Raw genomic sequence first — 27668 nt, 5'->3', positions numbered from 1 at the left:
ATCACAGCGATATTGAGCTTTGACCACCTAATTCGAATCAGTTCATCATTGAATCCAACTGAACGTTTGAACCAAATTTAAAGAAATTACCTTAAAGGGGTAATTCACCATTATGCCGATGCGGGGGTGTTTGAGGTCACAAAACACTTCTGGAGTCTCAGGTGTCAAGTGGATGTAGCGATGCTAACACGCATCCCGCGAGAGCTTGTGTGCGTGAACACGACTGAGGAGGATATCAGAGGACACTTAGGCTTAAAACATGGTGTAAATGAGGCCGTTTCCAGTTGAATATGAATGTCAGGGTTTACTTGAATGACACCACACGAGCAGTATGGAGGCACGTAATGTTTTTTTCCTGTTGTTTATCACGAGTCATTTCAATTGTATTTAGCTGGAACGCCCCTGAAACTCAAAAAGTGTTTTGTGGACTCAAACACGTCACCCACCGGCATAGTAGTGAGTAATCAGTGAATATATTTTTTTAGGTGAACTATCCCTTTATGGCCTTCTTGAGGTGTCGTGTTCACAGAAATGAGATGGATGGATGGATGGACAACCAGAAAACGAGTAAGACTGGGATTTGTCATCAGAAGCTGCTTCAGAACGTTTCTAGCGCAGATAGACTGGAGGCTTTCAGAAATACACCAGTCATGGGACCATACACACGGCTGCACTGCCACAGTTCTATTGATTTCACTGTTCCAGGGCACAGGGGTGACGTGTGAATTCATGAGATGGTTGACATTTGAGAGAGCAGGGGAGCATGTGCCATGAATTCCTCACGTCCCATAGGTCAGGTGTGACCGCCTCGATCGCACACAAACACCAGACCACCACAGATTCAATTCAACCTTTATTATCTTGTTCTTTTCTGCTTTAAATTAATTTCCTCTCCTTTTTGTAACATCTGAAATAAACGAAAACGTCCTGAACAGGAGTGATAATAAAGACTGACTTAATTTAAATTGATACATAATAAACAAACAAACAGTAAAACATATGTAATGTCTTTAACGTGTCTGTAAAACACTGTTCCAGCTCAGCTTGGTATGGTAGGATTTGGCATCGCTAACAGAAATGCCTTCAGTTGTTTGCTTCGTCTTAAAAACAAAATATCATTCTCTTATTGCATTTGACAGAGAAAACACAAACGGGAACAAAACGCTGCTAAAAAAAACACAACTTAAGAGACGTATGCAATAGTGCCGATGTTTTTGAACTTGTTTAGCTATCACAACAGTCAGTCAAGCACATAAACGTGTATACATCCATTCATCTACCCACCCTCTCTCACACTCACACACATTTCTCATGAATCTCATGGACAAGAAAAAAAAAAAGAAAAAACATTCAACATTGTAGCAATAACACAGACACTCCTATCATCATCATCTTCATCTTCATCACGTCCTCCTCCATTCGGTCATACTGTCAACGCTCCTTTCATGCACACACAGGCAGGCAGGAGGGCACCTTGTACAGCGAGTAAATAAGTGATCATAGTCATCATTAACGTCATGACAATATATAATAATAACCAACTTGATTTCTTGAGTAAGAAAAAATATAATAGCGAGGTCAGTGTTTGAAGGGCAAAAAAAAAAAAAAAAAAAAAAAAAAGAGAGGACATCTCTGGATTTTCCACAAAGTTTCACACGTTTCTCTTTTTCTTTTAAAACAGAAAAAAAAAAATGATAAACAACCGACGTACATCAACAAGGAGATACAATTTTGCTTGTCAAATATAAGAGCAGTGTGTAACTGATGAGAAGGTGTGATGCTGCTGACATGGCGGGCAGGCAGGCGAGCGGCCGCTGGGTGTTAGCCAAGGCCACTGCTGTTGTAACATTTAAGTCGTCCTGGTTAGGTCTGTGTAGTTGTTGTGTTGTAGCTCTGTTTCAAAAATGGAGGGATTTGTGAATGATGTGTCAACAACAAACCCAAAGGCATATAGTGCAAGTTTGGCTAATGTTGTTTTTGTTGAGATTTTTTAAACCCTGGGTCCCATGTTGATGGCATATTTCCACCAAGGTAGAGGCGTCAGTACCAACTAAAAACACTCTCCTCTTCCACATCTCAAAGGTCGCTGATCGTCCGTTTGACTCAGTAGTGTGGCGCCGTCCGACCAATTTTCTACAAACTCCAGATCCTTCCGACTCTCAGGCTTCCAAACATGAGAACTCAGAAGTACGCCTGCCTGGTCTACGAGGGCTCAGTTTGCAAGTCTGAATTTTGAGATTCAACCATTAAATATAGTCATACAAAAAGAAAAAAAGGAAATAACTGTGGAACACTAAAAACAGCAATAGCTAAACTTGTCGACGACGTGTACGACTCTGGCTGAGCCTGTCTACAGTGCATGCCTGAGTGACTGGGTCTCTGAAAGCAGATGGGATTTGGAGTAAAAAGACAAAGAGCTGTCCAGTTGAGTCCTAAAGAGGATGAATAAATGGATTTCACCTTTTCCCCCCGGTTCAAGTTTCACTGTTATCTTCATTTAAAGTTAAGCGGTTTAATGTGTGTGTGAAAATGATATGTGCGTGTACTGAATGTATGTGTGTTAGGTGACCAGTGTAGCTTTTATTCACGTCATCTCCGCATGTAAGTAAGTGCAGAGTGTGACATTTGTATTACAATGGGTGTAAAATGATTGTGTTTGTGTCAGTCAGGACCCTTAGATGGAATCAGACCCACCGCCCAGCAGGTCCCCTGGAAGCAGCGAGGCGGGGCTACCCATCTGGTGACGATCATCCAGTGCTGGGGAACCCCATAGGCTGCTGCTCTGGTACCCGACCCCGCTCATCCCGCCCATTCCCCCCCACAGGCCCTGCCTTCCAGCCTCCACACCTCCGGACCCACCCATCCCGGTCCCGTTGTTGCTCCATTGTGAGAAGATGCCGAGCCCGGACCCCTGGGAGGAGGACGGGTCCGATGAGCTGCCTGTGCTGTCCATACTCTGCCACCCGGAGCTTGTGGGCCCTGCCCCCCCGTTTCCTGCTCCTCCAGTTGTGGATCCTCCTTCTACTCCCCCGCTGCCGCCTCCTACTCCACCTCTATCACAGCTTCCTCCGTTGCTGTTGGCCCCCACCGCGGAGGTCGTTGTGGGCCCGGACCCTGCGGAGCTGGATGCAGTTCCTCCGTTACCTGTTCCTCCAGCCTGGGAATGTGCAATATAGCGAGCCACATCTTCTTCGCTCACAAACTCTGCCAAGATGGTGGTGTTACCCAGAACACACCTGGCATAAAAAAAAAAAGTTGATCAGTATCTCTTAAAATTGGTTTTAAAATCATTTTTCCACTATGAAATGCATGACACACTTGTTATGAGGCGCTGTTTTAATTCTACTTCTAAAGTTAATAGGTGCTACATTTTATTGATGACCATAATGATCTCAGCCAACTTTAGAACAGAATTTAAAACACTAGATAAGAAGACACCTCACATTTGCAAGTTTTATAAAAACTGGTTTTCTCCCGGGAAAACTTTAAAGGAATAAAAAAACAACCACGTCTACTGATGGTTAGCTAAGCAGCAAGACTGGAAGCAGCAGCAAAAAGCTTGCTTAACTCTGAGGGTAAAAAAAACCCACCTTCCAGCACTGTAAGATCATTTATTAACATGTTAAATCTTGTTTGTTTTATGCAAACAATGGTTTCACAGGGTGTTTGCAGCTGTGCTAGTTCTTGGCCAGGACCATTAACTTATCTGTCTCCTGGTTGCAACTGGTCCAGGCCAGGAAACAGTCTGGCATGTCACATCTGTAAAACTGCTAATTATAATTCATAGGTTTTATTTGTTGTACGGATTAAATCAACAAGAGGTGATTTAATTACTGACCCCCCCCTCCTTTCTTTGTACTATGCTAAGCTAACTGACTGCTGATTCCAGCTACACATTTATCATACGGACATTAAAAGTGAGAATATAAAGACGTTATTGAAACAGAGCGAGTCTCTTACATGTGGAGTGCACTCTGGGCCTTGGCTGCCTCCTGTTTGGATCCATAGCGAATAAGAGCTGTGCCCTGGGTCAGGCCAAGGTGAAAGGTCAGCAGGGGGCCGTGCTGCATGCAGATGGTCCTCAGTGTAGAGCCATCGATCTGCATTTATAAGGATGGACAATGTTTAAAATGGAAGTCCTAGTGATGGACTGAGGAAAAAAATTAAGCTACATTAACCCATTTATACCTAAGGTGCTAAATAAAACCTAAACATCGTTTAAAAACAACCACCTAAAAACTGAGTTTTCTGAAGAGCTGACAGAATAGCCAACGTTCATTAAATGAAAACAATACGATTTTGTACATTTAGCTTTCATTGTAAATCAAGTGCCCCCCCACCTTTCCTCTTCCTCCTCAAACATGTCTCTTACAGACTGAGCCTTAATCAGAAGGAACATGGCCTGGGTCTCAATTTTCTGCATTGTTGTTTTCATCAATGAAACTCTGCTGTAATCTACTTCAGTACTCCCCTTGCTCAAATCGTCAGCCAATGTCAGAAACGCTACTTTAAAAACATTTTTTTGCAGGCTAACAAATAAAATTCCCCATATAGCATTTTGCTTTTCCTGTGATAATTGCAGCAAATCACAATGTATCTCATCAGTCACATGTCTTGAAAACGATGACATCATATAAAATGCGCATCTGGTCTTAAAGTTATATACACGCATATGTTGCAACAGATCTAAAGGGCCTGGTAGTATTTAGACTAGTTGCAGCTCTACAATAAAAGAAACAAAACATCTTCGTTCACAATATTCTGTCTCCAAAGTAGTTTCTTTGGTTGTATCTGTAACGTGTGTGCGTGTACCTGTGGTGTGAGGTTGCTGAGCACCAACCAGCAGCTTTCCCGAGAGCTGCCGTCACTCCAAGAAGAGCCTGGGGAGAGGAAGGAAAAGAATCTGAGTGAAAGTTTTCCACATTCCCTATAAACACAACCACACTCTGTTTTCCCCCTCAGTCTCACAAATGTAATACATGATGAATAACTTTCTCTGCTGCTTTAACCCAAGCTTGGCTGCTCTTGAAATCAAATGAAGATGGACTCTAAGGTTCAAAGGAGCGATATGTTGTATCTCAGCATTGAGAGCCAGTTGTTTTTTCCTCTGGTGAACATTCAGATAAGTAATTCAACAAGTGCTCTATTTTCCTGAATGATGAAAATGGACAACCATGTAACCACAACAACATGAAAAACGTGTTAGGGCATTACCAGAGGTGCTGGAGCTTCCGCCCCAGCCCCTGCCAGGCAGCCGAGGGGCTCCTCCTGACCAAGGGGAAGACGATGGCTGCTTTTGACTCATTAGTCCTGGAGGTGGGCGGGAAAGCTGGGTCTGGCTGGTGCCGCGGCTGGCTTTCCAGGACTTGTGTCCGATGGGCTCTGGGGGCCAGCTGGTCTTGTAGTCTGTGTACTTTGCTGTGGGGACACAGTAGAGGGAATGAGGGTATGGAAGGGTCACATAAAGTAAATATTTGTAATTTGTATGTTAATTCACGTTGCCTTGTAGGAACTGGCAGATGAAACAGATTGAGAAAGACGAAACTGTTGAAAATTTGTGTAACTGACTGCTAATTAAACAAAAATATTGCAATTGCCTCCTTGTAATATTTTAAGGGTTTTATTATCTTATACTTTATTTGAATAATAGTTTATCACGTGGGTATTGTGTTTGTATGGCATCTACTGCATTTGGACAACTCATCTCACAGCCTGTAGTTTCCACAAGGGGGCAGATGTCCATTTGTGGTGGCAAGTTGCCCATGCAAATATCATCAGTAGATCCTTTGTACAACCTACTGGTAGCTCGTTTCTTGGTTAGTGTAGCGATGGTGAGAGATACCACATACAACGTAGGTTCGCAAGAGACGGCAGCAGATTTAGGAACAGAGACAAAGAAACTCTCCAGTAAGTTCTAAAATGACGATGAAAGAACTTATTTGTGAATCCTTAGACAGATACGAGAGCTCCCTGCCTGTGACTGAGAGGAAGATGAGAGAAACATTGCTGTAGATCATTGGTTTAACATCCCTTGGTGAGTGGATTGACATACGTCTGTTTGCTGTTTGACTTTCTTTTGATTTTGTGGCTTAGAATACTGCACCGTAATTAGCTTGTGGACATTTTATTAAAAGGACCTAAGATGTGTTTTATTGTTAAATTTAATAATTGATTGTTTTTAAAGGTAGGTTATTTAATTCACTGTTTGAATCTTTGTGTAGGTTTTATTATTATTAATTGTATCGTTTGCATCCTTGACAGTTTCCACTGTGCTATGATGTGTGGATGACACCTGTTAAATAAAAAGGCCATCCGGCATCAATCTGGGACTCCAAGGGCTGTTACAATTAGCCTATACAGCTAACTCTATTGAATTATTAGCACTGTCCCTATTCAAAATTTAAATAAATTAACACAATACAAGTTGAAGGTTGTGATTGTTCCCAGTGTGTGATTAGTCATTTTGTGCGGTCATTGAGAGTCTCACAGATAGGAATAATGTCATCATGTAATCTTTTCCTCTTGTTTGGCATGTTCATATACCTACACATCTTATACTACACAAGACACATAATTCCCCAGCTTTGTGAAGCTTGTTTTGGTGGTGGTGCATGCAGTCCAGTTGTGACTACACACTAGCAAAGCAGCTGCATTATCAAAATGTTATAAACGTTCTCAAATAAATGTTTTAAGTGAGTGAGTGATTTCAGTTATTATATTAGCTGTTTATCAGATTAAGTTGAAAATGTATCAGTCAGTCATGTACATGTATAAATGGTCCTCATTAGAAGCCAAACATTTCATTACTTTCCAGACAAAAACACACACCAGCTCAGCACTGAGATGAAGTGTGTGTATTTGTGTGTGGTTACCTGAGTTGTGTGCGTTGTTGAGGGGACTGTCTGAGGCACTGTAGGGCCAGGCACCAGGTGAAGGCAGCAAGGTGTTGAGGGGAGGGGTGGAATCTGCAAACAAAGACATCGTCAGAATTTAAAAGGGGAAAGTGAAGCTGCAGATTGTTGCATTCACTTTTGTCAGTACTGTCACAGCAAGGCTCATTTATGCATCAACAGGAGATGCGTATGCAAAAAAAAGAATGACGCAGCCTTCTGTCTGTACTCTGCATTCATTTCCTCCAGCTTCTGAAAGCTTACAGTTACGGATGAAACTAACAAAACTGAGCAGTATCACCGCATATCATGGGGCGGGTGCAGTGTCACCAATAGATCAAGAGAGACAACCATGGGACACGAGAAAAACATTTCAACTATTTTTAGGAGAGACAGGTGAGTTGGAAAGAAACTACAGGTATCTACTGTATATGACACTTGACTGATAATTCATCCAGGTACAAGGTGGGTAATCTTAAATGGTACATTCCCTCACTCTGTACTGCCCTCTTGTGGATATGTTTCATAACCACTATGCCAACGTAAAGGATGCATGAAAGTATGTGGGTCGAGACGGTTACATTGTTTCAAAACAGACTCATCTCTTTTAGTACGAAAAAGCCGCATTAATGAGCCTTAAAGCTTCCACCTACCGCTGGTGGTACATGTAACAGAACCTTGCACAGTGATTTCATGTTGTCTGATTGAAATGCATCTTGTTCTGTGAACTTATGTACATTGACTGGCCTGTTTGAAAATATCTTGTTTAATAAAAACTTCTAAAACTATTTCACTGGGGATTTAAGCAATAGTGATTTAAATATTCTACATAGCTTTGTACTCACCTGTATTGTCTTGTAACAACTGGTGCTCAGTATCATTGAGGTTGGGGGAACCTGCATTTGCCATCATGCTCCCTGGGGTCATGTAGGGGTCGGATTCGGGGTCGACACGGTCAATTCCCTTCCAGGGGACACCGGGCTGGAACTCTAAGGGAGGAACATACATGAGGCAAGAGTGCAGGTGGAGAAAACTGAACCAACATCAACACTTCAACATGGGTCATAACTCCAACACATTCCTCCTGGAGCACAGAAATGTTTCCCTCCCATCATCTTATTTTAAACCCTGTTGGATCCTGTGGCCCAGGTTATCACTTCAACTGTGGCTTATCACTAACCAGGTGGCCAGCTGGTTGTGGTCGTTGGCTTGGGGACCATCTTGCCAGGGGTGCGGTGCCAGTTGTCACCCAGGCCGTCTCCAACCATCATGTCGTACTGAGAGTAGGGTGAGCCCCCAGGCATCTTTATGGGGGTGATAGGACCTGGGATGATAATGTGAGTTACATCACTGAACAACAGATGGGTTCACAAATCACCTTAATATGCATCTTCACATCTAATTCCATTAACACTCTATCTGACTCATCTATTCCATTTCTTCTATATATTCCAAACACAATATAAAAAAAGATGGCTCACCGTTTTTATGGAATGCATTCTCAGGTGTTGTTGTGTCTGGAGACGAGTGTCCCTCCATCATCCATTTGAAGCGGGACTGCTGAACCCCAAGGTCCTTCATGCCCCCAGGCCCCCCCACGACAGAACCACCCAGGTCCAGACCAGGGATGTTCATCCCAGAACTAAACCCTGCTCATGGGAAGAGACACAAAGAACAGAGGCAAACATGAACAGGATTATTATGCGTTAACATTTATCAAGTTCAGGAAAACATTGGATGCTACAAAAAAAATAACAAATACTGTTAATTCTTTAACAGAATATAATATTATAATATATATATATATTACAGAATACGTGAACTACAATTATATGTGATCACAATCTCCCCTTCTGTTCCTAAGTTAGGGTGTTAGGTTGCCAGAAATGGGTTATGTCACATCCAAAGTTTACCTCTGACCTTTTGGATATAAAATGTTACCACTTTATCCTATTAGACAGTATTCTGGAAAGAAATGTCATAATCTGTGCATTAGGTGTTGTGTTTTGTGGGGTCTGTACCCCTGTCCACCAAAATCTAATCATGTCAAGTAAATTTGAATTCAGGTTAACGTTTGGCTGTCACCAATGCAGTATCCAACCAAATGGGAAATATGCTCACAATGCACCCTTCTGGTCTTGGGTTATGGCGTTGAGAAAAAAACCCTAACCCTAACCCATCTGGTACATTTTTTTTTACAAAATATAATGTCACAGTAGAAACAATTGCTCACCACTGTAAGGTCCGAGATTTTTGGGGTGGAGGTCAGCCACAGATCCTGACAGGCCTGGATGGGGCAGGGGATCAGCCACAGGCAGTTTGGGACCTCCCATACCACCTACACCGTGGTGGGAGGGGGAGAGTTTGGAGCTGCCGCCTAGACCTCCTACCTGCTGCTGCTGTCTCTGCTGCTGGAGCACTGCCATGATCCTGGCCAACTAAGATATGACAAAAACCCCCCAAAAAATCAAGAGTCCTTAGCAAGGTGGAAGTAAAAAAGTAACAAAGAAGTGTGTTAATAAGAAGATAATTAATTGTGTGTGTGTGTATGCATGTGTACCTGCTGGGGGTCAGCCTGCTGCCTCACATTTGGCGTGAATTTCCTCTGATTTTGCAGCAGCTGCTGTTGCTGCTGTTGTGGCTGCTGCTGCTGGAGGAGGAGCTGACAAGCCTGAACAAACAGAACGAAATGAAAAAAGACATGAGTGAGATGGCAAAAGGAGAAAAAAATGCAATCTGGGCAACAACTTTCAAGCTTTACACTGTCAAACCCATTTGTTAACTGAATGCTATGCAGACCAAGAGTCATTCTCCGCTAGGAGGTTATCATCATTATCTAAATATTTTGTCAATGACTCACAGCTTTAACAATGGTTCGTTCTATGAAAATAAATCAATGTTTAGTGTGGTCCTCCCACACTTATATATAGTGAGTATATGGTTCAAAAGTCTGTTTCACACCATTTGACTCCGGAGTATATCCATATGTATGTATCCATATGTATAATTATGTTGTTCGTAACTGCAAGATTTGATCTCAAGGATTTTCTCGGTGTTCTGTATAATTTATGGTTAGTCATTGTACACCTGCCCCAACCATAGCATTCTATACATGAGGGTTATTTAACAAATAAAACAGGAGATACAAAGTGAGAAAATGAAATGTTCAGGAAGTTGAAATCCCATCCAGGCTTGTTATGTTTCCAGACCTGTGACGGAACACTGCAGTGGCTTTCAGACGTATTAGTGTGCAGCTTCTTACCAATTGAAACTGAATGTGCGGTGGGTAGATGCTGCTGAGCATGGCGATGTGCTGGGGGGACAGCTGTGGAGGGAACACACCTCCCCCGACTCCTGCCACTCCTCCCACGCCGCCAACACCCCCCACGCTCCCGCTGGGAGGGGGCATCTGCTTCAGCACGGAGCCTGGCACCTGGAGAGAAGACGCAACGGCAAGCAGGCACACCTGTTACCACAGAGACACTTTGGTGCCGTAACCACGAGCAACCACATAAGCTTAGCGTTTGTCCCCAATTAACATCGACTCTTTCATGTTCTCATTAGCTTGTGTTAACAAGTGATTTGACCTGAGTGAGCGAATGAAATTGATGCAATTTCTGGACAAGACGTGTATTTCACTTTATATTCTTTTGAAGGAAGCGGCTATGATGAACTATGTTGTCCTGAAGAGTGATTATGCAGTCTAGGCACCACACTAATAGAGCCATGTTTAAAGCCAGTGGATCATGTTGTATAAGCTCATTGGTGAACTTATTACACATTATATCATAAAGCTCAGTAAACAAAGACAAGTCCTTGAAGTACGCGATCTACCCTATGCAAAACCTGATCTGCGTTGATCCCACATTAGAGGGAATGTGCAAATTAAAGTTTCTCCACTTGTTTCTCAGCAAGTTTTCACCTTAAAACCAGCACCCAAGTGAAGTGCATGGAGCTACTGATGTTAGCTTTTCTTTTGTTTTCTATCTGCTTCTTGAACAGCTGATACATTTCAACATAGGCTGTGAACACACAGTAGTAAATCCCATACTGGTTTCCTTTAGTCCTTTGAGTATTTGAGAAGAACTTAACACCAGCTGATCACAACAAGAGCCACAGAAATTACTCGTGAAAGCAAAAATAAAGTGGATATTGCAGAAACGTAAACAAACTTCCTTTAAGCATTTTTTGGACATGAACTCTTGAAAATTTCCAGAAAATGAGTAAGCCTTTCACATATGAAGAATGCAGCAGGAGAGCAAGATGCATTCACAACAACCAGAAGATTTCAGGTTAAGATATGTAGGAAGTGCGACATGACTGCAGAAAGCAGCAGAATTTTTTTTTACAAAACATTGACACGGGCCCTTATCGCTAAAAACTTGTTGTCTCGTCTCCTACGTGTATGAGACAACTTTTTCATTCAGAGATATCTGTATTGTTGCAGTGTTGCATCTGATGTGTGTTAGAAATATCATGCCCACTTGCTCGCTGTAAATTTTCCACACATTTTCATGTTGTACTCAAATGTGTGTAGAAACTGACACATTTGTGCTCCCAGATACAGCCCCTTCGGAACATTTCAGGAAAATGCATGTCAGAAAGCAGCTTCAGTAATTTAGGTTTTTACTAGTTACTTAATCATAGACATAAACACTAAAGATGACTTGGCCTTACACCGACAGTCAACCCACATAAGTTTGAAACATGTCATCAGGTAAAAAGAACACTGATTAGCAAAGCACCTGCGGTGACAGGAACTGATGAGGCACTTGCGCTCGTATCCCTGGGGACTGGTTTATGGGTGGGACACTTGGCTGATGTCTTGACTGAGCCATCCCTCCACCACTCCCAAAGATACTGTGACCGCCCTGTCAGTGAAGATAGAAAACTAAACCTCAGAGATCCATAGCACACACGGATAAATAGATAGTAATACAAAAGAATGTGACTCCCAAACAGAGATGGAAAATTTAGGGGCATACATTTTAAGATTATCTTACGAAAACAGAGAACTACAAAAATCTAATGTAAAGATGGGAAGACAGAAACAATGGGAGTGGTTATCTTACTTGTCTAAAAGGGATAGTATGGTTGAAGAGGGAATGGGGCTTGTAGACAGTGGGTGGTGAGTACAGAGAGCAAGGACCCTCCTCCCCAAGGCAACCATCCTGATTGGTCAAAGGCAAGGTCTGTCACAGTGACAGCCATGGGCAGACCAATTTGAGTGGTGATAAAGGGAGGGGGAAGAGACAAGGAGGAATGGGGCAGACCAGGAAGAAAAGGTAGAATCACAAGAGGAAACAAAGAATAGCAATAAAGGAAAGAACATTATCCAGACAGGAAAAAGACATCAGAGACAGAGACTTCTGCTGTAGCACTGGGTTGTTACCTTGTCATAGTAGGAGCCAACATCCCCAGGTGCTGCTTCTTTTGAACCAGGTGGACGGTATGGCATCCCCCCTCCTCCTCTACCTCCCTTCCTCATGTCTCCATTGTAGTCATTCATTCCCATGCCTCTTTTCTCTGCCTCCATCTTCTTCTCCTGGAGAGAACCCGGAGCCATGTCAATGTTTGGGCCACTGGGATCATCGTTCTGTCCAGCAGAAAAAGCCACCATCATGATCATGACCATCCACCAGATACAGCACCATCAATGCCTGCACACTACTTACAATATCAAATCCCTGACACAAATGAACCACCATTGTTCAACACTTCCTGCTTTGCATTATCACAATAAAAATCAAGTAATGAGACAACTGATGGCATTTTCTGTCTTACCAGCAGCCCCATGTTAGAGAACTGCCTGTTAATGGGGCTCATCCACGAGTCTCCTCCACCAGCCTTCAGTGGACCCTGAGAGACAAACACAAAACAAGTAAATGATCATTCTGAATTTGAGGTCTGAAAGGTCAACAGTAAAAATGAACAGTGAAATATGCTGTTTTAAAGCTTTCAAAAATGTAAGGTTTAGGTGGAATGACTCCCCCCCCGCCAACTTTCCCAAAAAGGGAAAACACATTTTAAAGCAAAGTGAAAACCATAAACTTTTACATATGCCAGCTTAGCTCATTAAAGAGACTTCAATGACATAGGGGCACCATAAAATACATAAAGGACTCGAAAATTTGAAGGCATGTTGACTTAAAAAAAAAAAAAGGGACAATGACACTGTGCCCTGAGTGCTGGTTCTTGCTCTATGTATCTTGGGTTGAGCAGGATCCACACGAGAAGTGTGTAACTGTCTAAGAAGCAGCTGGCTCTGTATTATCAAATAAAGAGACAACTCAGCCTCTATGTTTTAGTCCAAATGTTGCCTGGATGAGAGACAGGAGCAAGATTTTCAGTTTGTACTAAAATTATGATACCGTGTTTGCAACTGAATGATTGTTTCTATACACGAGTACGCCACTTCTAGTTACTGCTGGAACTCTGAACCTAACAGAACATTTTATAAAGCAATTGTTTGAGTGACCCACCTTGATGTTGGGCTTCTTCCCGGGGTGGGTCTGTCCCCAGCCGCCGTTGCTTCCCTGTCCCCAAGATGAACCGCTTCCCTGGGAGCCGGTGCTGTTCCACATGCCACCACCGCCACCGCCGCCGCCGCCTCCACCGCCGCCTCCCTCCTCCTCATCCTCCCAGCTTGAGTGACGCGAGGCTGCCACCGAGCATTCTTTTTCGCCCCAGCTATCTTGCATAGACTTTGTACCTGCAGCAGGTGGGTTCAATCAGAGTTAATGCCATTAACAGATATGAAATAGATTTTTACAAAAACAAAATTCATTTTTATTCTCATTAACTATTGAGAATCCAAATGTCTCAAAAGCCAGGCATTATGTCACTTTAGGCCAGGCCGGCACAACCAACACAAAGCACAAACTATGAGATCATCAAGTCAGATTGTATGGATATCCCACAGATAGCAGTTATGATTCGAATTTACAGATACGAATTTACAGCTAAATCAAACTTCTAACCGGATTTGATGGGGTTGGGAGAAGGGTTTCCCCAGCTTGTCGTCTTTGCGCTAGCATTGTCAGGGTCTCCCCAGCCAGCAGGGGCCTCAGTAGACTTTCCCCATGCTGCTGTGCCATTGTCTACTGTAGGACTAGATGGGGAAGTACCACCCCAACCTGATGGATCTGTAGACACATTGAAAACACAGGTTAAGAGGAGGAAGTCTGAGATCATTTGAGTAAGCACACAACCATTTCTTTCAGTTTGATTCTAACATCTTGCCTCAATACATCGGGGCTGCACCTTCATACTGCTTTGTTGCATGTTTACAGGGGTTAGCCGTGATGCAAAGGTATAAACAATACTAACTCTACACCAAACAGTCTGAGTTTTTGTCTTGATATGGTCGTCCACATTGATCCTGACTCAAAGCATCTTCTCTGGAGTCACAGTACTACCCAGCAAATATACATTTACAGAAAATATATTAATGGTTAGGTACAGTGTTGTGCCTGAATGCTGTTACTGTGATTTCTGAGATCAAACTGCAGAGATAGCAAGCGTGTGTCCGGCTGAAAAATGACTATTCTATGACTCAGTATCTTCAAGTTCATGATTGGCTGTATAAAACAGCTTATAAACCTTTAAAATCAAAGACAGCAGATTCAACTAATTTTTCAGTTTTTCAGCAAGCAAGAAAAAAACCACAATGTCAATTATGTCTTATCCTTCATTCCACCTGTCTTTCTTCACTTTGGACCTTTTTTATACTGGATGACAACTTGAAATGCACAATATCATAGTCAAACTCAGTTTCTAAATTCTTACCCATAGCTGAAGCTTTCGCAGGTCCATGGCCAGTGTTGAAGTCTCTGTTACCTCCGGGCCCTGCAGCCTGCCTACTACACTGCTGCTGTATCGCAGGTCCCTGCTGTTGCTGTGGCTGCTGCTGCTGCTGTTGCTGCTGTTGTTGTGCTGCTGCTGCTGTTGCTGTTGTTGTTGTTGTTGCTGCTGCTGTTGTTGTTGTTGTTGCTGCTGCTGCTGATGCTGCTGTTGGGCCGGACTTTGTACATGCAGCTGCTGGCCAGCAGGGGCGCCGTTCTTATCCCACAAGTTGACTGGCTTGTAGTTGCTATGGGTTGGGTCACCCCATGCTGATGTTCCATCATCAATCTCATTCTTCCTGCTTAAGGATTGTGGTGAAGGTTCCTCCCAGCCACTTGGTTCAGATCCACTTCCACCTCCTGCGGGACCACCAGGGATGGGCCCTGAGGTCCAGCCTGAGCTTTGGTTCTGATTCTGGGCTTGAGATACAAGTTTCCTTCCCCCGCCCCCTTGCATAGCCCCTTGGTCCAACGCTTGCTGCAGCTGTGGATTCTGATTGCGGGGCTGTGATTGTTGCTGTTGCAGTTGTGCCTGAGGGCCTGTGATGGAGCCCAACTGGCTGTTTGGCATCTGGTGCATTTTGTTTCCTCCACTCCAATTTTGATGGGGTTTGGACCCCATCCCCCCAACAACGCCCATACCCCCTCCTCCACTCCCTCCGCCTCCTGTGCCCCCTGCTCCCCAGGTTCTCCGAGGAGCATTATCATCCCAGCTTCCCCAACCACCCCCACCTGTATCCCCACCTGAGTTTCCTCCTCCAGTCTTCCTCTCAGCCTCCCATCCTCCTCCTCCACTGTTTGATTTGGACTCTTGCTCACCCCAGTCCCTTCCTGCCCCAGCCTTCTGTCCAGATCCCCACCCACTTCCTCCACCATTCCCACCCATGTCTTTCCAACCCCCTGCCCCTTTCTCCTCCCGATTTTCCCGATTTCCTCCCCAGCCTCCACTAGCTGGGTCACCCTGTTGCCCATTATCACCCCATCCTGCTCCATTTCCTCCTCTACTACTGTCTCTCCATTCCTCATTCCCCCAGCCTTTGGCCTCTTTGCCATCCCTAGCCCCCATCCCTTCTCCACCCCAGCCTATAGTCTTCCCCTGCTGGTTATGTCCTGGTATTACCCCTGACCCCATACCCGAGCCTGTTGTGGTCACTTGCCCAGATTGTGAAACGCCAAGATTCCTCAAGTTGGGGCCTGAAGGTGGTGGGGCTCTCCCAGACAGAGAGGCCCCACTACTGCTACTGTTACTGCTGCTCTCCCAACCCTCTCCAGAAGACCCGGCAGATGGAACCTGGGAAGGATTGACCCCTGGACCCACTGATTCAGTGATTTGGGTCCTTTGTCCACCAGAAAACTGAGAACTACTACCATGTGAAGATGGATGTTTTGATGAAGCTGATGACAATCCACCTTTATTCTGTCCTCCCTGTTCTTCGACATCCCAGGCTATGTTTTGTCGGATCTGTGTTTGGCCCCAGCCTGTGTTGGACAAAACCCGTGGGTCCAGATCAGTTCGACTTAGAAGATTCTGTAAGGCAGCTTCAGCATTAGGTGCCGGGCGAGGACAATTGTAACGGCTGTTAGGTCCGCTCCCATTTCTGGAGTTTCCGCCGCTAGATGAAGATCCTCCCCGTGCTTCCTGTCCTCCTTCTCCCCCACCCCATTCCCCTGTTTCACCCTCTCCCTTCTGATTGTCCCAGACTCTGGTCAAAGTGGTGGCTGTTGAGGAGGATGAGGTGGTGGCTGGGGGGTTGCCAGCTGCGCTACCCCCACTACTGCTGCTGGTACTGCTGCAGGCTCCACTCATTCCCTCTCCTCCAGGTTTAGCTCCTCCAATACCAGTGGAGCTCCCACCCCAATCACCACCAGAAACTCCTCTCTCCCCTCCTACTCCTGATGACCCCCACCCTCCCTGAGATACCCCAGCGGTTTGACTACTGTTTCCTCCAGTTCCAGCACTACCCCAAGCATTAGCCCCACTGGCGGAACTTGAATAACCCCAACCTGAGGTCCCATTATCACCTTCAGCAGCTCCGAATCCCCCTGTGCCAGCACCTCCGCCCTCCCATCCATCAGTCCTTGAGGCACCCGTTTTGGAGTTAGCTGCAGGGTAAGAAGGCTGGCCTCTCCATGAGGAGGCAAGGTTGTGGTCTCCCACACTCATTCCGCATCCTCCCACACCACGGTCCATTCCTCCCCCAATCCCTTCCCCACCTGCGATTTTTGGTCCCGCTGATTCACTTTCCCACTTTCCCCCTCCCATCTCTCTGTCTCTGGATTGCATTTGGTGAAGTTGGTGCTGATGGGTGCTTGATTGATTCACAGATAAAGGTGGGTGACCCCCCAGCACCCCGACTGCCCCGCTTCCCGGCCCCAGGGAAGCAGAGTTGTTGGCAGACAAAGACCCTCCAGGGCCCTGGTGATGGAAGGAAGACGGACCTCCTTCCCCTGCAGCAGCGGGCCCATCCTGCTGCACAAGGGCAGGCCAGGCCGAAGGGTTGGCATTTGGATTGAAGTTGGCACCTGGAATCCCACTGCTTCCATCGACGGGGCCACTGGTATCATGGCTCCCTGGCACAGTGGAGGCTTTGGAAATTGAGGAGGGCTGTTGTAGCAGAGGCCCAGCTGTAGCTACTGCACTCCCTCCTCCAAGATGACCCTGGGTGGCAGCCGTCCCCCATGCCACACCATTGGACGACTGCATACATTCATTGGGCAAAGAGAATGAGGAAGTGGGTGAGGAATGGTTGCCAGAGGCACTGATGCTGTTCACAGGCATTCCATTGTTGCTGCTGCTGCTGCTGCTGCTGCCGCCGCCGCCGCCGCCGCCGCCGCCTCCAGCCCTGGTGAATGAAGCTGATCCGCCATCACTGCCAGCGATGCTAGGCCACTCCTCCAGGTTGTTGCCATCGACAATCACCTTCTCCCTGCCCTGAGAGGAGGTCTGGCTGCCTGAGCTCGCCCCCCACATGGAATTTGCATAATTAGAAGTAGTAGTAGAAGCAGCAGCTGATGATGAGGTGAGGGCCAATGAGGAGGTAACCGCACCAGTGTCTGAAAGGGCAAATCCCATGAGAGGTCAAAAGGTTAAAATGTAAAAAGAAATTTCTGAAATAATGTTGTTCTAAAGTGACCTACAGCATTCCTAACACTCACCTGAGACAGCAGCCATGTTTGCATTTGGGCCATCCCCTCCTCCTCCCCCTCCCAGCAGCATGGAGGACAGTGGCGGCTGACCCCTCTTCAGTAGCACTTTATGGTCCTGCTGGCAGCGGAATCGCGGGGGCACTTCTCTCGGCATGTAGCGCGGTTGCTGCTGAGGCGCCTGGGCTCCGCCTCCGCTACTTGTACTGCCGTTTCCAGCAGCACCGGGGCCGCCAGCGGTGGAGGAAGAACTGGTGGTGGAGGTGGGCTGTCCGTTGGCCACCCCCAGGCGCTTGGCATTGTTGCCGCCCTGTGATGGGGGGGCAGCACTGCCAGGGCCTGAGGTGGCTGGGGATGGGGAGGCAGAGGGGGTGGGTCCAGGGCTAGGGGAGGCAGAGCTGCTCTGAGTGGCAGGAGACTGGGCAGACGCCGGCTTGGTCAAGTCTGGCACTGCAGGAAGGGCAAGGCAAAGAGAAGGAGAGGGGAGATAATTAAGCATAATGTAACAGAGTACATCTTAAGAGAACAGTGCAGTTAATTTTCTGAAAATGTAAACATATTCAAGCAAAGGCAAGATACCCAAATAATCCTCTGATGCAGATATTTTAAGTTCATGAACGTTGTTTTAAGCTTTTTTTAGTTCTTAAAACTACAACATGCAAATATTGCAAAAAACAAAAACACCATCAAACTGAAAACTTTATTTAAAAGTGAATTTCATGGTGGATGAACAGCAAATGTCCACATTTAAACATTTATACAAAAATCACTGCACTGCTTACCTTTGTTTTTTTGTTCTGCAACCTAAGATAAACAGGAAAACATATTAGTTGACAAATCATTTACTAAAGAGTTCAAGTAAATACAAAAGTAAAAACGCACTTCAAATGTCAAACCTTAATAAAACAACATCATCAAGACACAGGAGACAACATGAGATTTACAAGAATTAAACTGTGATTGTGGTTATATAAAGAAAAAAAATCTAGGTGTGCCAGGATAACAAATATATCATTCCCCACTTTCAGGATGGTGTAGTTGTTGAGACTTGCTACGTCCTCTGTTCTGCCAACACTAACAGATGTAATCCTAACATTGATGATTGGTCTTCTTCCCATTATAGTGATAGGTCATATTTCCAAAATGAGGAAACTTATTGTTGCATTTGAACTTTTGTTGACTTAGTTACATCATGTGGATTTCTTTAAAATGACAAGGCTTCATTCTGCCTTCCCACAAAAAACAACTATTTGAGCTGAATACACAAATGTTTGACATCATGTTTAGTATTAACACAAAACTCAATGTTTTAAATTTGTATAGCATGTGACAATGACATGTAGTGTTTCACAGCTGCTTATGAGGAGAGAGCTCTGTCATATCTTTTAGTGTTTTATTATTTTGTGCTATGGACGCTTCGTATCCAGGTCAATTCCCACACCTGTGCACAAATAGACCTATTTGCGTTTAAATGAGAAACGTTGTGCTTAACTGACAATGACAGCACAAAGATTAGAACTACACTGGGTAAGCAATGCTGATCACAGATTGAGATAATATATTTTTGTTCAACAAAGGTCAACATCTGTTGTAAAGAAAGTGTATTTTTCTTACATTTACTTTTATGAGACAGACAGTTCCCCTGCTTTTCTGGTTTCGGCAAATACACTGAAACCTCCCAGCAGTTGGTGCTTTGCAAGCGCAGGTATTTTATTTTCACCGGCTCTAATAAAACTCCATCCAAGATGAAACACATGAGTGCATAACATAACATGTGCATATTACCAACCAACATCTTACAGAGGATGTAGATGTGAATTATATATATCCAATTAGTTTAAGAGAGGGGACGACTAGAGTGCAAAAAAATTTGCTGCAACAATGCCAATCTCTTAGTTTAAAATAAATATTAGCCATGTTAAAAGTTGTGAATCACACATCTTTATTTACCTATGCACCCTCTCTACAGATGTTGCACGAATTTGTATCCAAGTGAAGCTCTTAGTGTAATGGGACCACTTTCTTTCGATGCAAATGTAAAATGGTCATCAATACAACTTTAACGTTCAAAATAGTCCAAACAAAATTATGATTTTCATCAATATATTGTTGGACATGGTGCAGCTGCATGTTTGGTTCCACAGAGGATCAAACTTTTTTGACTTATAAAAAAGACAGCATGGACTCATTTGGTTTGTTACATTATTGGATGGCCGAACAAAAATCGATTTAAGTTTGTGTATACTGCTGAACCGAGAGTATGTCTGAGGAGACCCAATCAGCTCAACACGCTTACCTTCTGAGAGGCTTCCCTTTTCCTTTTGTCGTCTTTTTTCCTTTTCTTGTCTTCCATGAACTACTGCTCCTGTCCTGATACTCTTTTCTTCGAGAGGAAAGAGGACATAAAAAAAAATTTAAAAAAATCAGACGATACCTTACCGATACATTTTTTAAATCACTGAGTGCTTCTTTGTACCAAGTAGTGTATTGTATCTGCAAGATACATCACTGCTCACTGCTCCCGTTGACTGCCGCTAAGATCAAGGGGAAAGACAACATCCCTGTTGCTTTATGGCCATGTGAGCCTTCATTCATCTCTATGGTTTAGCATCATTGGACTACATGCTTGATTGAATGAATCATTGCTGCTGGAGCTAAGAATACTGCTGGACATGTGGGTAACAAACACAGTAATTATCCCAATCAGAAGCATGCAGCACACTGTAAGCTGATCACACGTGTGGGTTCAACCAATTTAGATGGTTAACAAGAGGTATGGCTTAAGCTGCTTTCAGACATGCACTGAACTCCGCAGTTCCTCCGTATTTTCTCTGGAGGAGGTGCATGTGTAAATGAAAATGTCAGAGTGAGAGGCTCCACAATTTCTGCAGACTTTCTCCACCTGGCCTCCTAGTATAATGTCCATAGAAATTCAGGAGAACACGAAATCCCCCGCTGGATTCACTACGAGCATTGATGACACTTTTAACACGCAACAGATGAAAAAAGAAAAAAGAAAAAAAAGAAAACAAATATGTCCCGATGAAAAAGCAGAGCCACACACACACAGCAGACACCAACGAAGATGTCAGGAGTGTTTGTGCTGATAAGAGCTGACGACAGTGTCTGTGTGTTGTCAAGAAAAGCACGTGATCTCCACAGCGGAGTTAATGTGTCGCTTCCTGCCTCTGTCTGCTGCACCCGGCTGCTCCACCTCTCGCCTGAATAATGTGGAGGATTTGTTGCAGCTATGAACGCGTCTGTGCAGAGAACCTCCTGCTGCATTGTGCATGTGTGAAAGTTAAACTGCGGGTAATCTACGCAGCCAAATCTCAGGATTTTACCCGCAGGTCATGTCTGAAAACTGCTCTAGTCAGCCAGGTCATCTTATCAGCAGACTGACTGGATCTGTATGTGGCCAGCTGAAGGTTTGAGACCCATGCGTGTGCTTAAATAACTAAATCTATCAATGGCTGTGGATCAAGAGGGACAAACAGTCCGGGAGCTGATCGCTACAGGTCGGGTCGTGTCTGAAGTTGAAAGACCCGAAACAACCGATCACCATCACTTTTTCAGCCAGCCCCTGAGTAAAATTTTCACAAAATGTCCGAATGAGCCCATGTGAGAATAGAGCAGGAAAATGTCTGAAAAAACCCAAACAATCGAGTGGGCGTATTGTGAGGTTACTAATATGCGACTGATGCAAAACCTAAATACAAAAAGAATCTCAGGATGAGAAAGAAGAGCCATACACAAAGTCGGCAGATAGAGCAGACCAAGATTGGAAAGACAACGAGATTCCAGAGCTTTTGATGATTGCGGCCTCCACCAGTGTTGATGTGCTGTAAAACAGAACGTATAAGCCATGCCCTGCCTCTTCCAAACTCAACCCAGGCGCCACCCCTCACAATGTCCTGTTCCGGACATTATCCTGTTGTTGCAAAAGAGTTTGAGCCGGTCAATCTCAAAGTTTTTCATGTGTGAAAAGGCAAACTACGGAAAATGTGCAGATCCAATTTCCCGGACATTTTCTGGAGTCCGTGTCTAAAATCCTCTCAAGATGGAGTGTGAGCAAGTCTTCCGGGCTCTACTCTTTGAGAGCTGAGAGACAAGACGTACAATCCAAGAACACCAAATCATGCACTGTCAATAGGATCCTTAATAATGGAAAACAGCCAGACTTTGCAAATAATACTAACATTATGTTTCATTAGATGTCTCAATATTAACACACATTATGCTCTTTACAGGCTTGGTTATGGGCTTTATAGATATTCATGGCCTGTATTTTTTCCTGAAGTAGACAGCCATTCACTGTTCGTTTCACTTGGCTTTAACAGTCTAATAGGCTTAGAAAATGTTGTCACTCAAATGCAATGTAGCCAGGAATGCACTAATTTAAGGCAGCAGGAGAACATATGCCAATAACCACAATTCCCACGGGATATTATATACATCATATTACCACAACAAAATATAGATCGTCTGTTGATTAACTTAGAGGAGAACACAATGCTTGTGAACATCGGTGTGTGTCTTTAGTTTGATTACACGTCCAGGAGGCAGGGATCACAGCTTCGAGGAAAACGAAACCAACATCATCCTAACCAGAGGCATTTTTGACCAAAAGCCTGACGGATCAGAAAGATGTACCGATTGTTACGAGCTGTCAATTCTGCGTTCACCTCTGTCCAGCTACCCTTCAAATCACTGCCTACACTAGCTGCTGTTAGCGTTGTCACAAGCACCACAGCTCTTAGCCAGCTAATGTCACAGTGTTTGAATATCTGACTTTGATTAAGGTAAAACCACAAGCGATTAAAAAAAAAAAAGGCCACAGTGGTGGTCAAAGTCCCTGAAACTGATCCGTGTGTAAACGGAAATAGCAAAAGCAACAATTTTGATAGCAGCGGCTGATGAAATGTCTCGTCGACTGCCAGCGTTAACGAGTGTCCATGTTTGAAAATGCAGTGAAACAGAACAACACGCAAATGATCAACATGTTAGCAACATTAAGCTGGTTACCGCGGTTCTCTTCGCTGGTACGTCCCCGGCTCTGCTAATACACATCCACAGATACTGCAGCAGCGGTGCTATCGGACGTTAGCTATCCGGGTAAGCTAACCAACCTACTGACAGGCTAACGGCGTTAGCTTGGCTAAGCGAGCGTTTGCATTTCAGTAGCTAACAGCTGTGTTACAGTCACTTCACATGCACACACACGACGGCATTGTAAACATTCAGAAACCCAACGCGCACGTCCGGCTACTCACCTCAAGAATCACATATGAAGAGGAGCTAGCGGCGCTAGCTGGATAGCTTAGCTAAAGTGCTTCAGTGCGAATTTTTCTTTTCTAGCTTTTTGAGGCATTCGTCGAGGCGTCGAGAACAGCGACGCCCGAGCGGTGGAGTCAAGTAAGTGGTGGAAAACACAAGCGCAGCGAGCTCCCGGCGCGTAAATAAGTACTAACGTTGTAATGGTGTAAACCCGAATGTGCAGAAGAATTTGAATTTCAAAGCGCTGTGGAGTCAGTCGGTTGACGGGCGGCCATTTTGCTGCTCAGTATGAAGCGTCTCCAATGGGGCCGCCTGTGGCAGCTGCGTGGAAGCTCTGTGACTGGCTGCTTCCTCTCAGAGGGATGCAACGCACACACACACACACACACACTTCTTGACCTTCATAAACTTTTCCCTGTGCAGAACCATCACTCCTCCGAAACACAACGCTTAATAAACCCAATCAGAAACCCCCCCCTGCTGTGATCAGCATCAGCTCCGGTCTTCCTCCTGACAGCATGGGCCCGAGGAAGAGAGGAGCGAGGAAGAGGAAAAGTGAAGAGGAGTTGGAAGGAGAGAAGGAAGAAGAGGAGAAAACAGAGGAGGCCGATCAGAAGGAGAAAGTTTGAGAATCTATTGTTTTTATTTCATTGTATTTATTGGCTGCTTCTGCTTAGTTTTTAGTTTTTTTTGTGTTGGAATGCCAATACATCCTCAGGAATCTTGAACGTCTAATGACATGCTCCCCTTCAAGCGTTCACCAAACACACACCCACCCACTCATCCTATTTCTTGTGCTGTGTCCGCAGGTGGAATCTGGAAAGCAGTGGAGACCTGCACAGAGATCGGTGGCAGCAGCTTCGCCCTGTTTCTAGGCTCCCAGCGCTCATGGAGGAGGCCTGCCCTGGACCAGACAGCTGCAGCCAAGTTTCGGGAGCAAGTTTCCCTCCAAGGTGTCGACCCAGCCCACATCCTGCCTCATGGGTCCTACCTGATGAACTGCGGGTCTCCTAAAGAGGGTTTGTGATGGATTTCTCCCGCTGTTTGCCTGCCCTTGTCTTGCATTGTTTATTTCATCTCTCCTCTTCTCCTCTGACAACCTCCTCTGGTTCGTGTTTCACCCCCAGATGTGTTTGAGAAGAGCCAGGCCCTGCTGGTGGAGGAGCTCAGCCGCTGCAGCCTCCTGGGACTCAACCTCTACAACTTCCACCCCGGCTCCTCGCTGGGCTCCATCACCACTGAGCAGTGCGTGGAGAAAATAGCGAGCGCTATCAACCACGCTCACCAGCAAACACCTGCTGTGGTTACAGGTACAGGGGGTGGACAGAATAACAGCAGCACACAGCATTATGAAGTATCATCAAAGTAAATACTAGGGCTGGGCAAAAAAACGATATCAATATATGTCACAATATAGTTTTATCAATAGCAATATAACAAAAGTCTAATATGTCGATATATTCATTTAATGCATTCTGAAAGCACAGCGAGGAGGTATAATATATAATTGATCCAACAAATTTTGTAAAATGTGTCATTCTCTGCTCATAAAGAAGAATTTCAAACCGCAACCTGCACTCAGGAGCAAAAAAACAGTCTTTGAATTAAAAATAAATAATAATGTGACATTTAACGTGATAATTATCCATATGGACTGATATGAACATTTTTATCCTGATATAATTTTTGGCCGTATTGACCAGCCCTAGTAAATACCAACTGTTAAAGCTTATAATATCTGGAAACTGTTGACGGTCAAACATGCTGATTCAAATGCAAATGTTTTTAGGGCTGTTGTGTTAAAACATCAGATTAAAAGGCCATATTTGTGTTGAGTGATCTTCAATACATGGTGGAACTGCTGTGAAACACAATTACAAAGACGAGTACTATAAGAGGTCATATTCAGTTAAATTAGCAGGTTTAACAAAGGTTCTAGTCTCTATTATCAAAAACTGTAGAAAGACATACAGGAACTTGAAAAGATAACTTTACAAAAAGAGGCCAGATAGTTAGTGGTGCTGATTTCCAGTCGCACTGCCAAAATGATGTGATGTAAATGCAGCAACGACGAGTTCAACGATTTGTTGAACACAGGAAAACTGCATTAACAATGATGAACAGTAGAAACCTCACTAATACTGAGTCACACTTAACAGGATATAAACTTCAACCTCAAAACATATCCCCTTTTGATGAGCTGGTCAAACAGTGACCATCAGGAGCGTCGGTGAAACGGGAAGTTACTGCAAGACGAGGCTTCATTGATCATTTGAATCTCATCGTTGCAAGAGAACACACAAATATTACCTGTGGGTTAAATCCTTTTGCATGTAAATCATAAAATTAGGCTTGAATATATTTTGAGCCTCTTCAGGAGAATTTTTTTCTTTACCTTTGTCCCCCCCTAGTGTTGGAGAACATGAGCGGCCAGGGCAACACTTTGGGCGGAAAGTTCTCTGAGCTGAAAAGCATCATAGACAAAGTGAGAGACCAGGCCAGAGTTGGAGTGTGTCTCGATACCTGCCACGCCTTCGCAGCAGGTAAGGTTCAGAAGAAGAAAGTTAGTGCACCATATTAAGAGTTGGGCGTTTAAAACAATTTACTTCTTGTACATTCTTCATAAACATTAATCTCCTTGATATCCGAGCCTAAAACAAGGCTGCTTGTGATTTGGTGGAGAAGCGTGTGAATAGCTGCTGGTGGTGTTTGTTGTGTTCTCCTCATCTTGGTAGGATATGACGTGGCGGCAGTGGGAGGAGTGGGTGCCATGCTCGACAAGTTTGACCAGGAAGTGGGGCTCCACTTTCTCAAAGCCATTCACCTCAATGACTCCAAAGGTGCCACCAGAAAACATATTCACACGCAGATTAGCAAGATGGTCTACTGAACCAAAGTTCACTACTTTTAATTATCTGATACTGTTTTGAAATGAACTTTGAAGTTTGCCTTTCACATGCGAGGGACACAGAGGTAGATTTTCAGAATTAAATGCGTTCACAACAACAAAAAATGTCTGGAACACTCAGGCGAAGGGAGGCTCCTGGGTGGAGCATGCAGGAGGCAGGACATGACATAGATTTTGTTCAGAGCACATCGAACATGGTGGAAGTAGAAGCTACTGACTCAGCCTTGTCTAATTGTCTTTCCAAGTTGACATCTTTGTCAGTGTCTTCTATGTGAATGTCACCTCTTTTTCCTCCTCAGGCATTTTACCAGGGGGCTGGAAGGAAAAGTTCCGTAAAATGTCCGGAGCAACTCGGACTTAGACATTTGCATTCTCACATACAGCCCCTGACTTCAGTCCATGTCTGAAAGCAGCTAAACTGAGATCATTTTTTTCTGAATTCTACCTCCTTGCATTTAAAATGATAAACTTTGTTGTTTCTTTATTTGTGATGTGCAGGTAAACTGGGCTGCAACCTGGATCGCCATGAAGACGTGGGTAAAGGTCACATTGGAGTTCCTGCTTTCAGAGACATCGTCAATGAGCCGAGACTCGACAACATCCCCCTGATTCTGGAGACACCTGGGCGGTGAGATAAATGTGGTCACCCACAGCAGTGGAAAAGCACAACAACATATCTGTCGCCATCAAAAAATAGGATTAAAGCTGATTGTCAAATTTTGATTTCAGCCAGGAGAGACTTCAATTTTATTGTCGTGCACAAGAGGAAAAAAGTGATACTCAGGTCTAGACACTGGTGGTGGTGGTGTAGAGATGTTGATGATTGCAAGCAAATCCTTGGATAGGGACATCAGGTTGCGACAAGGCTCAGTCAGGTACCCTGGTGTGAGTCCAGAGCAGGCGCTAAATCTTATTAAAAGTATTTTTAAATGTATTTAAATTTTAAAAATATGTCAGATATATTCGATCTTCATCTTTAAATACAGTCTATGATCTTCATACATGAGCCATATTTGCAATTCTTTCAATTAAAAGGAAATAAGTTGTAACACGATTGTTTTATCCTTTTCCCACAGGGCAGGATTCGAGTATGCTGAGCAGATTGAATTTCTCTATTCCCTCTTTGAGAAAAAATAAAAGAAATACACTTACTGCTGAATTAACACTTGGGCAAGGACCAAAGTGGATGAGGTGGTGGATGCCGTTCCCCTTAAACACACACAGAAGTTATGTGGTTGTATAATCACAATGTGAAAATGTTTAAGCAAGAAATGTTCTTTTTTTGATTGAACTTGTTAAATAAACGTGTTGTTGATAGAATTTGCCTTGAGTGGGGTTGTGTTGATCAGAGAGAGCCAGTAGGGGGCAGCAAGAAAACACAAATGCAACACAGACACAATGCAAGACCTTGAGTGTGTTGGTGTCAAAGGATGAAGGCTAACATGGAAAAACGTGCATAAAAATCCACATTGCATGACCATTTGCATACTGCCAATAAATGGTGCAGATTAGATTAAACGCTAATGCAGTTATTAATGACTTTAATTGCCTGATCTGATTACATGTGCTCATTTGCAGAACGTAGATTACATGTAAGTGTCTGAG

The 27668-nt window shown here is 44.3% G+C and overlaps 2 protein-coding genes across 2 annotated transcripts; one reads left to right on the top strand and one right to left on the bottom strand.

The window, feature by feature from the left end:
• Positions 1-840: 840 nt before the first annotated feature.
• tnrc6ba (trinucleotide repeat containing adaptor 6Ba) lies at positions 841-23476 on the bottom strand. The gene is made up of 23 exons (XM_047338260.1): positions 23152-23476; positions 20175-20261; positions 18661-18682; positions 17891-18328; positions 14922-17788; positions 14679-14811; positions 13871-14035; positions 13373-13602; positions 12675-12749; positions 12283-12486; positions 11963-12082; positions 11636-11761; positions 10153-10323; positions 9451-9561; positions 9124-9328; positions 8372-8539; positions 8071-8214; positions 7736-7879; positions 6873-6965; positions 5215-5418; positions 4813-4880; positions 3961-4100; positions 841-3236 (listed from the first exon to the last, which is right to left on the bottom strand). The coding sequence occupies exons 2-23, from the start codon at positions 20229-20231 to the stop codon at positions 2675-2677; spliced, it is 6447 nt and encodes a 2148-aa protein (XP_047194216.1). The 5' UTR covers positions 20232-20261; positions 23152-23476; the 3' UTR covers positions 841-2674.
• si:ch211-141o9.10 (probable endonuclease 4) lies at positions 22770-27383 on the top strand. The gene is made up of 8 exons (XM_047338425.1): positions 22770-22993; positions 23579-23782; positions 23965-24174; positions 24283-24465; positions 25567-25698; positions 25891-25995; positions 26562-26691; positions 27140-27383. The coding sequence occupies exons 2-8, from the start codon at positions 23674-23676 to the stop codon at positions 27198-27200; spliced, it is 930 nt and encodes a 309-aa protein (XP_047194381.1). The 5' UTR covers positions 22770-22993; positions 23579-23673; the 3' UTR covers positions 27201-27383.
• The last annotated feature ends 285 nt before the right edge of the window (positions 27384-27668 follow it).

Source organism: Hippoglossus stenolepis, chromosome 21, assembly GCF_022539355.2.
Source record: "Hippoglossus stenolepis isolate QCI-W04-F060 chromosome 21, HSTE1.2, whole genome shotgun sequence".
NCBI lineage: Eukaryota > Metazoa > Chordata > Actinopteri > Pleuronectiformes > Pleuronectidae > Hippoglossus > Hippoglossus stenolepis.
Note: the sequence above shows the minus strand (reverse complement) of the source record. Positions and strands in the feature narration are given on the sequence as shown.